Below are 18,517 nucleotides of genomic sequence, written 5' to 3'. Positions count from 1 at the left end.
CTAATACCATCTGACTATTTCTATTTTCTGGTACTAGATCAGGAAAGAAAACCATTTTTAAAGCATTTTCCCCAAAATCTTGGAATAAGGTAAGAACGGGGAAAACTTCTAGTGCTTTCTCTCGGCGTCCCTCCTCAGGGAGGTGCTTTCCGAGGCCCTCAGGGTGGAGGGGTGGGGTTGGGGGTAGTTGAGAGCTCTCAGACTGTAGCTCTGCTTTGCAGGTATTTAACAATCCTCTTTCTAAGGAACATCAAGCTCTGAGAAGTGATTAAGCAAGTTTATAGAACCTAACATATTAAGTGAACTCCATTTAGGAGAATTTGGAATGTCATGTGCCGACTTGTAATGAACATCCAAGCCCTACCTGGTTTGCCTAATAGTGTATTTGATAAGGACAAAATAAGTTCCAATTTAATGTAATTTCTTATCAGTTAATATTTAGTCAAACAATAAAATACAACATTAAGCATATCTATATTTTATAGTAGTTTATGTAGCAATTGCTATGGGTTTTATATTTCTGTATCATACATATCTTTTGCTGGGAAAAAAAATGAAGATGAAACTAAAATAGCTTACATGTTCGCCCTTTCTATCCTTGTTAGGAGAAATTACTTCAAAGAAATTATAAATGCCTTAGGTGTACTCTGTTTAATATTTACTCCCTCTAATCTATCCTCTGTGGACACCTTGACTTTTCATTCAGAAATACAACTCGGTCTGTGTCTTTACAGAAAAACATCCATATCGTTAGCAAGCTGTACAAGACACTTCACCATCTAGTCATGGCTCCATGACCCATATTAATCCGTAGGAGTCTCCCACTCTGTCTGTTGTCTCCACGTTGTTAGTTCAGGTATTTCAGCCACCATTCTCTTTTTGTTAATAACATACCATAAGTAAGTTCGCCTAACAGTTTTCAGTAGTATAAAACTTATTTACACATGAGGAAAAATTGTTCCTTGAATTACCATGTTGGAGTTACTAAACCTATTGAAAAGACTTAATACCATTGGTAAATATTATATCGTATTTAATTCTGGATGTCATCACTTCCCAGCAAGAAAGCCAATAAAATTTCAGCATTCATTAATAACTTTGATTTTGATCACAAAAGCCAAATTTTACATTTTGATCTATATTCAGATTGTTCTTTGCCACAGGGAAAAAAAGAATTATTGTTTCTAGTTCCTTAGGCATTTTTCAAACACTTTCATAATCTTAACTAATTTAGAATTGATACATAGTCATTACAGAATTTTGAAAATAATTTGAAAACAAGCAAAGAAAAAAGGAAAGAAAGTAACCCGTATTTCAGGAGATAACCACTGCTACCACTTGGTACGTCTTTCAAATACTTTTCTGTCTCTATATATTTACTTATAAAAGTGAGGTCATACTATACATCTTGTTTAGCAACTTGCTTTTAAAAACTTAATGCCATATTACAAGCATCTTAATTAGTAAAAATTCATCTTCATGTTTTTAATGGCTATTATTCCTTTATATGGAAATACAGTAACTTATTTAACCAAATCCTAATTATTGGACATTTAAATTGCTTGAACTATTTTCCTGTTACATACAATGAACATCATTCAGGCAAAATCTTTACCTACATCATCAGTGATACCTTAGGATAAATTTTTCAGACTAGAATCACTGAGTCACATTTTATTAATCTAATTAGGCAAACATGCAAGATGTACAAAAATTCAAAAGGAACAATAGGATAATCAGTGAAAAGTAAGCCACCGTCCTCTCCTTTCCTTTAAATATTCTTCTCCCTCCTGGGAGGCAGCTACTACTTTTAGTACTTTCATTTGTTTTTGCAGAACACATTGTTCTGCAAATTGTATATTTCATACATTTATAAGCTTATACATATAAATTACTTAGTATATACATATTAAGAAATTAATAAAATGGCTTCAATAGTGAAATTTGTTTTATAATTTTATATGCTAGATAATCATAGGCAGACAACTTTCTACAATAAGGCACCATTGAGTTATTTCAGTTCTGTATTACCACTTTAGACTTTACTTTTAAGTCACTTATCAGCTACTATAATTTTATCTTCATTGGACACTTTTAAAACTTTTTATTACAGAAGACTTCAGAAAGTAACATAATATAATGAAGCCCCAACTGCCCACCTTGCATGTACATTTTAAGGCCCTTAACAATGCCAATTTTTTCTCTGTAAAAGGTTTTTGCTGATTTATGCTCCTATCTACATATGAGATTGATATGATCTTCATTTTTGTATTGTTGAATTTTACAGCCGCTGCATCCAGTATTATATGCATATCTTTTAAATTAAGAGTAACCTGGTGGTAGGGATGGAAAGTGAAAGGAAAAATAAGGCATAGTAACTTTTGTTGCAATGTGACAACTGCTTTAACCTAGCCGGTCAACTTAGTATAGCTTCCTGATTCAATGTATTGGGAAGAATTGTGAGAACACATGCAGGACCTGGAGGGGAGAGGTCTGGGATTGATTAGCAGTGTCTACTACGGGAAGAAGGGGGAAGATTGTTGGCATTCGTGCCATAGTTTTCTGATTCTGCTTTAGCTTATATGCATAGCAGCATGCTTCTGTAGCATTCTTGTGCTTAGTAGCATAAAAATCAATTTGATTTATTGTAAGATGATGAGACACTTCTGCTTACCTACAGATTCCCCAGTGCCTGCCATTATAGTGACAAGGTTTTTTTTTTTAATAAGTTTCTCTTTTGAAATGAATTCAGTGATGTTGGTCCATATGTAAAGAGGATGCTCCTTCACCATCATTAGGGATGCACGTGCAAGAAGCAGGAAAGGATAGCCTAAGCCCAATCACAACGCTTGATGTGGCTCCAAGCAGTATGAATTTGTTGAATTCTGTGGTGTGTGGTCATGGATCAGAGAAAGTAACTGACCCATAATCAATCAAACCCCAAATCTTATCATTTGAAATTTCATGTTCACACTTACTGAGCTAACTAGCCACAACAAACGTAAATTCAAAAACCAGTATGAAGCATAGCAAGTAGTTGAGAGCTGCTATTTCAGGAACCAATGGATTGGTAAATCTGGAAGGCATCTTGGAGATCGTTTAGACCAGGGATTGGCAAACTACATCCCACGGGCCAAATACAGCCCACTGCTTGTTTGTGGAAATAAAGTTGTATTGTAATAGTCAGGTCCATCTGTTGCGGTACTAAGGCTGCTTTTGTGCTCCAAAAGCAGAGTTGAATCATTCTGACAGACTATAAGACCACAGAGCCTAAAACATTTATTATCTGGCCCTAGATAGAAAAAGTTTGCCAACCTCTGATTTAAACCAACCTTTTCATTTTAGAGATGTGGAAAGTAGGAGTCAAATAGGTGAGTAACTTGAGAACAGAGCTGGCAGAATTCCGCAGATCCCCAGTGTCAGGATCCTGAGCTATAATCTCTTGAAATTTCTATAAGATGGGGTGCATTTTTGTATCTTCTGGAAGCCCTACTCCACTTTCTCAGGAAGGGAGGCACTCCCTCCTTCACTATCTTCCAGGCTAACGGCAGTGAGGACAGAATGAAAACACTCTCCTGTCCTCACACAACACTTCACACATTCCTTCATCAAATTTATCATGTAATTGATAATTGTAATCATTGGCTTTTCCCACTAGACTGAGTGCACTGGGGGTAGGGACTATGCCATATTTGTCTTTGGAGCCCAGATGTCTGGCACAGGTTACAAAATAGATGCCTAATAACTACGTGCTCCCTGGTTTGCATTTGCCACCTCATCTTCTATGGCTATTTTAAGATAAACGTCAAGTATTGTGAAGACAAAATGCAAATGTTGTGACTTATTTTCTATTCCTAACCAAGACACCCCCCCCCCAACATAGGAGCTGTCCCAAGCCAATTACTATTGATAGCAGGTGCAATGAAAAGATTTGAGATGTGTTGCCTTCCTAAGTAATGGCCCCCAGCTTCAGAGCCAATCTCGACCTGTGTTCCTGGCAAACAGACAAGAGCCTGATGTAAATCCAGTGTAATAAGGATGGAAGAGAGATGAAAGATGGTTAGAATTAATGGGACATGGTTGATTGTGCACAGATGTTGAGAGTCTGACTTCCCAGGTTCTGTCCAATTTCAGAATATAGGAGGAAGATAACATTGGAAGAGGGACGTGCCGGTGGGCACGGGAGTTGGGGGGTTGGGTGGAAGTGGGTATGGTCAATCAAATGGGGAGACTCAGTACACAGTAGATTATATGAATCTGGAGCTTTTGTGCTAAGTCAAGGTTTAGATAAAATCATTCCAAGAGTAGCGATGAAGACAAGGGATTAAGAGCAGAAACATAGAGATCACCAAAGCAAGGACTGAACAAAGAAAGAGGAACTCCCGCTGAGGAGGAGCCCCTGGAGACAGAGGAGGAAGACGAAAAGTGGTGTCCCAGAAATGTAGGTGGGGAGAAGGAGAAATATCAAGATGAGGGCAAAAAGTATATGATGCTTTGAATTTAGTGATTTGGAGGTTTCTGGTAACCTTCTGTCTCTCAGATCAATCCTCCTTTCACTTACTGACAACTGGAAATATTTTGCAAGTGAAAGAAAACTTTTCTTTTATGTCAGTCACTAAAAGTATAAAGCTGGTAGAAAAGATAATTTGCTTTTATACAAATTTGTTCAACAACTACCTTTTCTAGAATGTGCTGGCTTGAGTAGTTTTATATGATAGGCCTACACTAAAATATAGCCTTAAGATATGGCTTGTAAACACCATACAATGAGTGATAGGTTTTTCTTTGTCTCCGCCCTAGAAACAAGGACGTACTGGAATATGTTTCAGTATAAATCCAGGTGTCCAGAGAGTGTCCTCAGGACAGGAACAAAGCAACTGTAAAGAAAACCATCAGCTCAGTAACCTGTGTGAGGCAATGATGTGTTAAGTGCAAAGCAGTGGGTTGTGTAGAGTTTTTTTTAAAAGGAGATCGGTATCACCATTTCACTGTCTTCTAGGGAAGAGGGTTTTATCATTGTATATATTCTAGACCAAAATATGCCTAAACTGGAGAAAGAACAATCTATTGTATTTTCTCTCATTAGTGTGCTTCCCTAGTCAGAAAATTCTTATATAAATGGATGATATGTTGGCCAATACAGCACCCAGTATAAATGAATACATAGTATTGTATTTTATAAACTGAACTCCTATGAATTTGGTTAGCATCCATGTGTTCCCCTGAATTTGATCATTTCATAGAAAGCTTTTAAGATCAGTTCCCTAGACTACTGAAGGCTGTTGGCGTCTCCACCAATGTAATGATGCCTCGTAGGATTCTATAGGAGACAGCTAGTTTCTTTTTCTCTTTGATGTAAGTTCAGCTGTAGCAGGAAATAGTGTGATTAGAAGAGGCTCCCAAACAGTCTTCATCAGGATGATTATCACATCCAACAGTACTTTCTAGACCCGGTGTCAGGGAGTCTGGTTTCTTCCACAGCAGGACGCATGTTCTGGCTTTAGCTTCATGGTATATACTTCTGAGACTTCAGACTTTTAATTCTGTTCAGATACAAACATCACTCTGGTGAGTCTGGCTTTATATGCTTGGTTTGAATGGCCTCATCTGAGAGTCATTTTGAAAACTAAGTATGACAGCCGTTTACTATATAAGTAGCTTTCAATTCAAAAGAGGGAGATGGAGTTAATTAACTTGCATTTTGAGTCTAGTAGGAGACGTTCTTTAATCAGTCTATTAATGGCTTCAGAGAAATAAGCACATTTTAGAATGCAATATTCAAATTATGTAGAATTTTACCTTAGAGGAGGGGGCTCATTACATGTATGTCAACTCTTCCATTAAATCCTTTTCTCTTTTCACTTCTACTCCTTCCCTCTTCCCACCTAGATAGGTAACTTGGATATACTGATGTCCTTTTATTTAAGATTAATCTAGCTGTTAAAATTGTTGTATTTTTCATAACGAAATCTAATTTAAGTCATCCAACAAGCAGTTACTATTTAAATTTATTATCAGGGTGACACCACTTATGAGCTGAAATGGTGTTCTTACCTCCTATCATGAACTTCCATATGAATGGAGTCACAGGCTTACATTTAAAGATAAAACACCTTCCTAGGGGAAGATCAGAATCTTAAGATATTTTTTTAAACCCTTGGAAGTTCAAAACATAAGCCACTTCCCAACCATGAGACATATCCATAAAGAAGAGTTTGACTATTTTCATTTTCTTGTCAGATAGTTACCGGTATACTGAAAGCCTGCATCTTCAGGGTTAACAACACGTAGTGCAGTGAGCTCTGTCTCAGAGGATCCCTTTGAAACACAGCCCAACAGTCTTCCTTCCATTAGTCTAATTTTTCTGATTTTCCACCTATCAAATCTCCTGTTTTATCTGTGGTACTTGTCATTAGCTGCCTCTCCATACTGCCTTCGAAGTGTCCTTTTGATTCAAGTCTGCACAAATTATTTCAAAGTGACTGTCGGGGAGAGGCTTTGTGAATTCGTCTTTAAAGCCAGCGCGGGCATCTCTGCTAGGCTCCTCCCCCCGCAGCCGCAGCAAAGCGCTACGCGGGCCGCATCAGCACCGGGGCATCAGCACCGGGCGCACGGGAGGCTGGATCCTGCCCGTAGCTGCCCTGGTCCCCGAGGTCGCGGCTGAGAGCTCTCAGTCCCCATGTTCAAGGCCCGAGTCAGGAGGGTGGCTGCGGAGCCGGCTGCCTTGTAGATACATGGTTTTTATGGCCTCAGAACGACGCATGTCTCGCTGTAATGGAAAAGGTATCTAGCTAAGTCGAAAAAAACTGGAACTAAATCTCCACATCCGCTTCCAATAATCTCCTTTATAAAAATCAAGGAAACAGTCTCAAGAAGAAAAAGAAAGCAGAATAAAACTCTCACCTCACTTTGTTCCCAATATGATTTAAAGCGATTTGTAAGGCTGCATAAAACTAACAAGTTTAGTTTTTCACATTTAAAAATGAAAGAGTATAAAGAAAACAAGGGTGGGGACATAAAATAGAGCCAGGAACAAGGCTTTTAAAAATGTCTAAAATAATGGCCTCCACTCTGGGTGGGTCACAGTTTGGCTCTAAAATCTAGTAGTCCTTCTATCAGCTAATGGCATCACCCCCCAAACTCAATCTGCTTATGAGCATTTTGCTGGGAGGTGGAGAGGTCACAGTGAGTCTGGCCAACTGCCTTCTCCTTTGGCTCCATGTAGGAGGAGGTTTTAGCATATTCAGAATAGAAAACATCCTAGGCCATGTGTCCTTAAAGCAACCCTCCCCAAGATTGTTCTGAGACAAGGCGTTTGTAAATACTGGAAAGCACTGGATTCAGCCTTGAGGGAGGCTTGGCTTGCCAAGAACCTTAGAAGTTGTGTAAAGCTGCTCCTTCAGTTAGACAGCTCAAGAGCTTGATCTGTTCTTGCTGTCTCCTAAAACCATCCTCATTGGGCTTCCACCCCAGCCACGTTGTTGAAACTTGCTAAGGTCCCCACAGCACTCTTCATTTCAGATTTTACTTGGGTCTTAGCAGCATTTGGAAGTCAACTTCTCTTTCCTTCTTAATATACTGTGTCCTTAGTTTTGCTATCGCCGCATTTTGTGGTTATTTCTCTCTTCTCTGGTCATTCCTTCTCTGGTCCCCCATCTACTTCTTTTCCACCTGACCCTTCAATGTTAGTGTTTCTTGGGATTCTGTTCTAGTGCTGAGAAGAACTCCAGGTCTGAGAGAGTTCACAAAAGTGTTGCTATCATACAGACCAGGAAAAAAATACCTCTGATCTCCGGCATCCCACACTGTAGAGTTTCACGAAGTCGTTGTAAACTGAATAGTAACAGGGGTAGACATGGTATGTTGCCTTGCTCAACCTCTGTTCCAAACGCCTTCTGGTGTCTTTCCTTTACTGCAGGCTCTGGAGAGCCAGGAGCTATGTTTCTCAGACTCTCCTGCAGGTAGTTTCAAATGCGAGTCCTCATGTGAAGTTTGAATTTGGAACCAAGGTGGGTGAGGAGAGAAGCAGCTGGGCCTGAGTCATCCATTTAGCTGGGGTGAGGATAGAGCAGACATTACCTGGCTCTGGAGCCAACAATGCTGGGAGGGGCTTCCTGACTCTTGGACTGTGGTTAGGGTAGTGTGTTCATAAATGTGGCAGCCTCCTGATTCCTGGCAGTTCCTCTAACGCGCCTCTCAGAAAAAAATTGTCCAAGGCTTGAAAATGGAGACTAGAGGGTGTCTTTCAGGGAGGTTCTGGGTATTGTCTAATGGAACTTTCAGGAATTTTTAGAATTCTATACGGATGTGCACCTTTGACCAATTTCCTGTTGACCAGGCTATTTTACAACCACATTAAGGTAGAAATTTACTTGCAGCAAACAACACAAATGCAAATACTTTTTGTCTCTAGCAAAACAAATTTCTGATATGCAGTCGACTTTTGCCCTAAAAGAGATAATCCCAAACCTTCCTTTTTCATTGCCCTAAAATTACACTAATGTAGGAACCACTAGCCACATGCTGCTGTTGAGCATCTGTGGCAAGTTTGAATGCAGATGTGTTGTAAGTGTAAAACACACTGCAGATTTCAGACTCGATATAAAAAAGTATGTGAAATCTCATTCATCTTATTTATATGGATTACATCTTAATATTTTGGATATATTGAACTAAGTACAATATATTGTTAAAATTAATTTCACCCATTTATTTTTATCTTTTTAATGTGGCCCCTCAAAAATTTTAAATTACACTTGAGGCTCACATAACAGTACTATTGGACAGTTCTACCCAATGAATTTTAACTAGTTTTGCATCTATTAGCAAGTTGAGTTCAGCATTCCTGATTGTATGCATGAATATGTGTGTGTGTCTATATTCTCCTTTGAACTAGACATAACATCTTCCAGGTTGTGTTGAATTAATGTGTTGAATAGAAATCTTTGACATAAATTGTATATTTGCATGAGAATCACAGTTTTAACATTTTATACGTCAGCAGCCAATTCTAGAGTTACTCCAATAGGCCCATCCAAATCCGTTCTTCTAGCCCTTCCAGTGATTTTGTAAGAACCTAATTCCCTATATTATATCCATTGTGAAATAACTAAGGTGGTTTTCATTACCTGCTACTGCACCCTGACTGATACAAGAGCTAAAAATATGAGTGCTTACTATTTTCTAGATAGTGTTAAATGCTTAACACAGACGCTCTTCTTTAATCTTCTTATCAACTCTAATCCTTTGGATAACTCATTGAAGTGAGTATTATCCCATTTTAAAGATGAGGAATCTGATCTCAGCAGAATTATGGATGTCCTGGGATTCCCTCAATAATCACTGAACTCTTCACTAATCATGGGCTACATATCTAACAGAAACTTTGGACATTATATCAAAATACCTTTAACATGCTTGTATTGAGAATAAAGAAGTACATGGTATTATCTGTCTACATGTAACTGAGTAAGAAAGCTTGCTAAAGAAAGTGTTAGAGCAGGCAGATAGCTAGATATGAGCAGAGAAAGGGGAACACAGACCAAATGGCAGGAATTGGGCAGAAAGGAGGGGCACAGGCCAAATGCAGGACACCACACATCATGTGAGCAGCAGGGGTCCCTGGGCAGAGAAAGAAAAGCAGGAACCTTGGGGCTGATAAGGGATCATGCTTTTTGGGGTGACAAGTGGCCTGGAGAAAAACAAAGAAAAGTGAGAAAAGGCAGGAATTTCCAGTGTCTGAATGTAACCTTTTGCTCATTATGCCCTCATTTCAATAAAATTAGCCTTGCAGATCAGAAGTACCCATCATGCACCAATGCCATGACACTTCCCATCCAAAAAGAACAAAAATCCCTCCTCCCTTTGGGAAGGTGGAGTTGGGATGATAATCAGGGAATATGACCCCAAACCCTGCCCTCCCCAATGAATATTCCGCCCATTCATTTTTACACCCTATGTAACTAACTTGCCAAAGAAACTCAGGGCAGCCACTCACCTGAGCCTGCCCGCTCTCCCCTGAGAGTGTACTATCCATCCTTTAATAAATCTTCACTTTACCTTTTTCTAACCTCTAAGTCTTGTCTCTTAATTCTTTCTGGGATGGGACAAGAACCTGGAACACCAGTTGCATCTATCGGCAACAAAAGGAGAATAGCAAAAATATTATATCCTATCCTTCCATTATTAATGCTTGTTTGAAAGCTTGAAATGAGCAGGCAACTCAATATTTTCCAGCAGGCACCACGTTAGCTTTTAATTCATTAGCTGTCTTTTCCGGCTGTCTGCTTTCTTGCTCTGGTCTACATTTTATACTGGTGCTGCAGAGATCTGAACGGAAGGATTATGCTGCCCCACTTTAGTCCCAGGAAGTAGAACTGCTATGAATTATTAACAGTATCGGCTTTCTAGTGCTTTAATTTCACCTCTTTATCTCAGAGAATGACATTAGTTAAATGGGATTTTTTTTTTTAATCATGGCAGGAGCTTACTACATTTTGTAGGAAACACTGACTTGAGTTATAGAGAAGATAGTCCTATGTTGATTTCCACCTCTGAGTGCGATGGGTTCTCCATACATTCCACTCCTCCTGTATCCTTGCTCAGTGATAGGTTAATAGACACATTTTCAAACTGAGCTCTTCAGAGCCCTTGGGATTCCCCAGTGGTGCCTAAAGTGCAGTTGGGGAAGGAGAGAGGCCTGAGGGGGAGGTTCTAAACACCCCCATCCCCCAACCATTCCCTTGTTTCAGAGAAGCACTTAACTCCTGCTTTAAGCATTAAGCTTTTGTGCAAGATTATACTGGAGGAAGGGATTCTTCTCTTTAAAAAGCTTAGAAATCCTGAATTAATGCAACAAATCAACAAATAGTAGATCTCTGTACACCTTTGGGATACTAAGAAAAATGTCTAAGGATTTTTATTTGATAATCACAATATGCATGAGCATGTACAATCAACCAGGCGCTGAACTTGACTGAGCTGGCAGCATGCCAAGTGACTGGGTTTGCAGGATAGATCTGACCCCCTGGTGGTGGTGTCATAGTCACCCTGAACTCCAAGTGACATCAGTTACCATGTTTATTTCTGTCATGAGTCAACTCATAATCACAAGAAACACAGTAAAATTTGGGGGCTGGCAAAATAAGTGGACAGATTCTTCAGATAAACTTGGATCACATGCTTATACTCAGGGTATTAGGTCAGATCCGTAGGCCTCCAACTTCCTTTGAGATTGAATGTTATTATTTGAGTTATTTCCTAGAGAGCTGCCATGAATAAAACATTTACTCTCTCTGTACTAGAAGCAACGACTTCTTCACCTTTCAGAGAGTCTAAGAAGTATACTTCGAAAGTTTTGCTTTGTGTGAGATAAAATGAAACAGTTAACAGATCACACTGAGGGTTCCTTTCTGTGTGTGCACAGTGTAGGACCCTAGAAACAGCCCTTCCTCTCCTGGGTGGAAGCTGTAGCCCTGAGGAAGGCAGGCAGGTGTCCGCGACCCACTTCTCTCAGTCAGTATTCCTTGAGTGCCCACTATCACCGGGCATCCTACTAGATGCTGGAGCTACAATAGTAAGACTCTGACCCTGCCTTCTTAAAATCTGCATTCTAATGTGGAGGAGGCTCTTAGCGAAAACATAAACAACTCCATAGACAGAGCAATTATTGAAAGTGGGAATCCCCATCATGCACGCAATGGGGTGGGGGTGGGGCCCTTTCTAAATAGGAGCAGTCAGAGAAGGGTCTCTGGGAGGGCAAAAGCCTAAGTACATTTGAGAAGGCCACAGCTGGCCTGTTTGCTGGCTGCCAAGCCATAAATGTGTGGCACTTACTGCGCTTGACAGCTAAATGTGTGCCATCTGTACCCAAGAATTAGAGAGAATGCTGTGGAAACCCTGAAGGGACCAATAGTCGGTGACGACTTGAATAGGAACAGAAAAACATAGCATAGTTGCTTTATGGAACGAATAGATTTTTCCTTGGTCACCAAACATTTATCAGCTTCTCTGAATGCAGAGATGGCCTGAAGAATACTTAAAAGTAGTATATGCAAGATCATTATCCTTTAGCACGCCGTCAAAGTTCACAGCTGTGTGTGATCCATTTCCGACATGTAAGAAATGCACCCAATGAAATTCCTTCCATTATTTCTTTCTAATGGTTAAAGGCAACAGGGTTTTAGTAAAAGAACTAAGCTTTACAAAAATTGGTTTCATTTTCAACATCCCTACCTAAGGCTTTTACAGCAAAGTGAAGGGAGGACACAGTTGTCAAGTAACAGGACTTCTGTCAGTGTAATTCTCCAACTTACATTCTTATTCTTTCATTTTTATGTGTTGAATCCTCTTATTTTTTTGGTTTTTAAAGCCTCCCAGTGGATCATGTTTCTTAAATAAAAATACCTAGAAGATACATGCACACAGAGCAGATTCAGATTTTCAGCAGCAATAATAGACTTCAGTCTCTTTAAGCAAATATAATTCACCCATCCATCCAACCATCCATTCAATATTTGAGACTATGAAACTAATAGGTAAAATGTGCTGGAGTTAGAGCATACATTAGTGTATTATGATTGTGCTGGACGCACACTAGCCATGATTCATCCTTTCTCTGCATAGTTACTGTAGCAAGTCTCTCTAAAAGGCATGCAAGCAGCCAAAATGCGGCTTGAGAGACTAAAATAAAGAGCAATTTGAAGTTATTCCGTCAGTGGGACAAGAATTGACTAACAATGAACTCTGGAAAAATACATGAGGTGGTGTACCTAGGCACCCCAAAGAAGAGAAAAGAAAAACTACTCTACCACCAAGGAAGTTCAGTGAGGCATCTGCTTACAAGGTGAGGAAGCAGTCGTTTCCCTCTATACCCGTTTAAAAACATGGATTAAAAAGCATCTTGTTCAAAATAGCAAGAAAAATAGAACATACCTAATTATAAACTCACCAAGAAATATACAGGACCTGCATTTTAATGAGGAGCATAAAGACGTGAACAAAAGTAGACAAAATTGTTACTCTTGATGGCAAGAGTCAATGTTGATAGAATGTCAGTTCTCTCCAAATTATTTTAAGATTTAAAAGGAGATTTGAAGGGATTGGTCAGAATTATGCTAAAATCTAGTAGACTGAGACAGGGACATTCAGAAATAGAATAATGAGGTGTTAGGGGGGTGTAGGGACTGCAGGACATGAAAATATATTCTCAGGCTATGATCATTGTCTTTGGTTAATCCCTAAGCCAGTACCAAACTATCAATGAAGCGAAACAGAATACCTAGGATGTAGATTCAGGCATGTATACAGTTTTAGTATCAATCATAGTTGTGCTGGGAAAAATGTCTAGCCATCAAAACTAAGTCATCTTTTTCATATAATGCAATCACACCATTCCAAATGGATTAAAGATTTAAATATATAGGATAAAGTCATACTTTTAAAGATGGTTACATTTTGAACAAATGCATTTACTCTGTTCCTTCCTAAATCCTACTTAAGTATGAATAAAGTGGATTCTTAAAAAGGTGTAAAAACCTGTAAGAACCAAGAATGGGGGAGAAAACTATAGCAACAAAACTTTGGCAAATAGGAAACAGATGATCTAGTGGTAACGCAGACCTACATTATAAACCTGCAGTGGGTGGAGCAAAGAAATGGCCTATTTAACACTGTGGAAGCCCGCCAAAGCTCAGGGCGATAGAAGTGGGCAGAAAGATGGGGTTAAAAATAGGAGGACTAACTCAAAATTTAGTAAGCAGTTATTCCCCACCCAACATTGGGGTACAGCTGTCCTCCAGGCGCAAGGCAGAGTTTCATACTCAAGAGTGGAGGATCTTACAGGTGCAAAGATACAGGTTGTGCTGAAAACAGACATACTCAGTGAAGGTTACACTAACTTGCCACTTCAAACTTTCCAATCTTTGACGTTTCCTAAGTAACAGATGGTGTTTCATTATTTCTATTTTTAAATTAGGAGTAAGAGTGAAAATATATTTATTGTCCATTTTATAGTTTTTGTCCATTTTTCTATTGGGTGGCCATCTTTTACATTGATTTTTAAGTGCTCTTTGTATATAAAGGAAAATGCAAATAAGTTTTCCAGTTTGTTGTTTTGGCTTTGCTTAAGACATTTTTTTGATGATTCAAAAGTATTACATTTTAATAGTTAACACTGTCAATATTTCTTATGCTTTTTGGTTTCCTGTCATGCTTAAAGTGGCATTCCCATTTGAAAAATTGAATAATATTTTCTTTAAAACTGAGCCCAAATGCCAATGCTGTCAAAAAGATATCCCTAAGAAATGGCCAGAATTTAACCCCCTAGTTCCTCTCTCTCCCTTTATAGAATCACAGTGCACAGCATATTCTGCCTTTTTATATTATTATTCAAACTTTTCTTAGACTGTTAAGTCACTAAGGGAAGGAAAGCATTGTAAGTATCTACATACTCACTCCAGTATCTAGAATATATCTTGCATACAGTGCTACTTAAATACATATTGAATTAATGGGTACTGTTTGATTATGTGGTTCTTTTTCACACTAAGGGTGAGTAAAAAAATATGTCTCATCCCAATCATATCCACACTAATCAGACATAATTAGTCACAGATTTTTACACAATTTTACTTTTTGGCTAGGAGAATTCTTATTTCTGCCGTTTCCAGATTGGAAGAGCAGCACGTGAAGTTTGAGGTCTTAGGGCTTGTCAGGTGACAGGTGACCAGAACACTCCTAGGTGAGTAGGCAGGTCAGGCAAGATGGTTCCTAGCGAAAGGGGTGGCATGTGTGGAGCCATCTCTCTCACACACACACCCACCCCACACACACACAGTGTAAACAGAGCTGAATCACCTAACAGCATGACCCGCCTACCCCTACCAAAGGCATAAAATTCTCCTTGGCCGTAGGTCTGGCCAGTGAAGAAGTTCTTGATGTAGACCAGCTAGAAGAAGGTAGTCGGGCTCTTAACTAGTTAAATACATTGACTTAAAACTCACGTGGATTAGTCACTGCAGCACCGATGGCCACTACTCCTGGTCCTAAATTCACTGGTTCCAGTTCCTCCCATTCTCTCTTGAGCCCGTTCAAACATGACTTTCACTCTACCAACACTGCTCTTGTCAGGGTCACTAACCTCCGTGTTGCTAAATGCAGTGGTCACTTCTCAGTCCTCACCTTACTTGACGTGCCAGCAGCATTGCCCCGGTTGATCTGCCTCTGTTCCCAGGGGCTTCATTTGACTCCCAGGACATGAGTTTTCTCCCACCTCACTGCATGCTTTCTTCTCATTTGCTGACTTCTACTTCCTGAGCTCTTAACACTGGGGTGCCTTAAGGTGCGGTCTTTGGACCACTGTCCTTTTCCATCTATGTTCATGTTCTTGGTGATTCCAATCTTATTGGCTTTCAATACTACCTATCTGCAGACAAAGTCCAGATTTTCTCTCTCCAGCCAGATTTATAAATCCAACCACCTACTCAACGTCTCATTTAGATGTTTAATAGATATGTCAAATTTAACATTCCCAGACTAAACTGATCTTTCCCCCTAATCTGCTCTTCTCATAGTCTTTCCCTTTCAGTGACAATCCCATCCTACTAGTTTTTCAAACCAGTAACCCTGGTGTCATCCTTCTGTCCTCTCACCCATATCCAATCTGTCAGCAAATCTATTGCCCGTACCTTCAAAATACATCCAGAGTGTGATCACTTGTCACCACCACCACTGCTACTACCCTGGGCAAGTTTTTATCTCTTCTGTGTCTCTTTCCTCATCAATATCCTGGGAGGAATAGTGGACTATAGCTTACAGGGTTAATGTGTGGGTTAAAGGAAATAGGATATGTGAAGAATTTAGCACAGTGCTGAGCCAACAGGTAGTGCTCCATAAATGTTAGCTTTTATTATTTCTGGCCTTTTCTTTTCTAGAAGGTGTCAAAGAGATTTGACTGATAAAACTAAAGCCATCAGCCCATTTTATAGTAACTTTATTCTTCAACACATGAAATTTTTTATTTTTAAGGTTTCAACTGAAAGAGTGAAGAAATTGTGTTACTGTACTGACGGCTTAGCTTCTGAAAAAGAAAAGTGAAAATTTACCTGGGAAAACTGTTACAAATAAGAACTAAGAAAGGGGTTAAAACAAACTACTGTTTGTAAAATAAATAAAAATCTTTCAGTAGAAAGATTTTAGAAAATCCATAACAGTATCTGAGGTATCAGCAATATTACAATAATCTTGAATTATATATGAAGCATCTCAGGTCAGTACCCAAAAGTATAAATTAGACACATGGAGAACACTAATACAGTAAGAAAAACCATTGCACTGTATAAGCAGAAAAAGTATCAGAACATTAAATTTGTCCCTTTAATGCAATTGCTTTGCTAATATATGTGCTAAGAAATGGTTTTTGAATAGGTAAGAAAAAAGGTTAATCTAATTTTATTTTAATGTTTATGGTGGGAAAAAATCATATTTATTCTTTATTCCTTCTCTCTCATTCTGCACATAAAAGTATAAAACATCTGCCATGTGCTGGGTAAGGAAAAAATCCACAGTGAATTGTTTTTATTACTTACTGCTTTGTAAAAATATTTTTATCCTTTTGCATACAAGAACTAGGTAATAATGGCCTTGGATGTTTTAAGAGGAGGGAAATAACCCCAATATGAAATTATCAGAAATTGACTATGCTTAGTTTGTTACTAGCTTTCCTTTGTTTACATTTAATTTTATGTTAAACTCTTGGTATTCTGATATAAAAATTTTTACACTGTAGAGACACATATATTTCACATTATATGCAAAGTTACCTTAGTAAAAGTAAACTCCCATTGTTACCTATTGTGGGATCATTTTAACTCGTCCGTATACTTAAATGCTAATTTTTATTCGATTTTTTTCCTTTGTAGGAAATCCTGGCTGAGCAAGGTTGGAAGTCCTAGTTCTCGTATTGACCGCACCAATTTTTCCAATGAAAAAAGCATCTCTAAACTTGAATACTCTAATTTTAGTATTCGATACTAATATGAGAAATTATACTGTATGATAGACATTGTACTCTTAAGTCTATAGACTAAAATAATAGCAGAGTAGGTTAAAAAACGGAACTTTCTGCTCTGAAAGCTGTAACATTATGTCACTACGAGCGTCTGATACTGAGAGAGTTTTACTCAACTGTGTTTTAAACAAGCAAAAACTTAGCATTCTAAAATTTAAAATGTCATTACAAAATATTTAAAATGAATATTTAATTTAAACAATATTGTCTCATGGAATCTTTAATTCTAATGAATATTATGGCATGTATGTTATTTGGCTGGACATAATAATAAAGTTAACCATTTAAAATTATTTTTAGGTTCCGTTGTCTGAATTGAATTCTAAAATCTGAAAAATAATTTGTTGTTAAAGTTGAGTAATTTGTTTAATAACAATTACAAACAAAAATAACCAGTAGTTAGATATAAATGTCTATGTGATGACCAACCGTATAGCCATAAAATCAATAGAGTTAATTTTAAACCTCTGGTTAAATGAGAATATGATTTGGTACTTAGGTTGGAGCTAGTTAATGCTTTCTGTGAACAGTATTGCTCTCTGTAGTGGAACAGATGAGTAGAGAAGCCACAGTGTTAGTACAGTCAGCAGCAAGGTTTATGGTGACAACCATCTGCAATGGATGTCCTATGAACCAGAAAGTAACTGAGAGTCTAAATAAATCATACTGTCCCCAAACTTGGCCTACCATGTGAGGATTTTCACATTTGGATGATAATTAAGCAGTATTCTAAGGGAAAGGTTTATTTCTATACTACAGAATTACACTCTTGAAAAAGGAAGACCTTTAACTCAAAGTACTGAGGAATTTCAAATGTTGTAGGTAATACTTACATATCCCTTCAATGATTTCCAAAATTTTATAATATATCCATTAAAATAAGTTTCAGTGGAATTTAATACATAAAGCAAGTGGAAAAGGACAACTAGCATGATTAGAAAGCTGGGGGGGGTCACTCGAGCCCTGCACACTTGGTCTCACTTTCCCTCTGCAATTGTCCAATAATTTCAAATGCCTTGGAAATACAGGCTAGAAACCACCATTCTATCTATGGAACAAATCTCTACTGCTACACTCCATGGCATGGAGAAAGAATTCAGGCCTCTCTTTTCTACTTGCTGCAAAATTAGAGGTAAGAGAAGGAGATAGGCTGAGTTTTTTTCACTTGAATGGTTAACTTGATGATAATATTGATATCAAATATATGTATGTATACGTGTATGTGTGTGTATATATATGTGTATATATAATATATGTACACAAAGACAACACAACATTAGACAATGACAAAGATTTTTTTTTAACTCTCCAAATACGCTTGAGTAAAGAACTTTCCCATTGTTTCAATACCATTGCCATGTTAAGGAGAATATTGTGATACTCATCTGGATTTTGCTCTCCTTTTATTTCCCCACTTCTGGTTCAAGGAAGGTAGACAAGTCTGAGTTC

At 38.3% G+C, this 18,517-nt stretch overlaps 1 protein-coding gene across 10 annotated transcripts in view; it reads left to right on the top strand.

The window, feature by feature from the left end:
- Positions 1 to 17,361, top strand: part of ACYP2 (acylphosphatase 2) — a 219,702-nt gene extending 202,341 nt beyond the window's left edge. For all 10 annotated transcript variants that reach the window (XM_072937743.1, XM_072937742.1, XM_072937749.1 and 7 more), the window contains one exon: positions 16,920 to 17,361. In XM_072937743.1, coding sequence (XP_072793844.1) covers positions 16,920 to 17,034 — 115 coding nt within the window. In that variant the 3' untranslated portion in view covers positions 17,035 to 17,361. The remainder of the gene's footprint in view (positions 1 to 16,919) is intronic.
- Positions 17,362 to 18,517: the final 1,156 nt, after the last annotated feature.

Source organism: Vicugna pacos, chromosome 15 (genome assembly GCF_048564905.1).
Source record: "Vicugna pacos chromosome 15, VicPac4, whole genome shotgun sequence".
Taxonomy (NCBI): domain Eukaryota; kingdom Metazoa; phylum Chordata; class Mammalia; order Artiodactyla; family Camelidae; genus Vicugna; species Vicugna pacos.
Note: the sequence above shows the minus strand (reverse complement) of the source record. Positions and strands in the feature narration are given on the sequence as shown.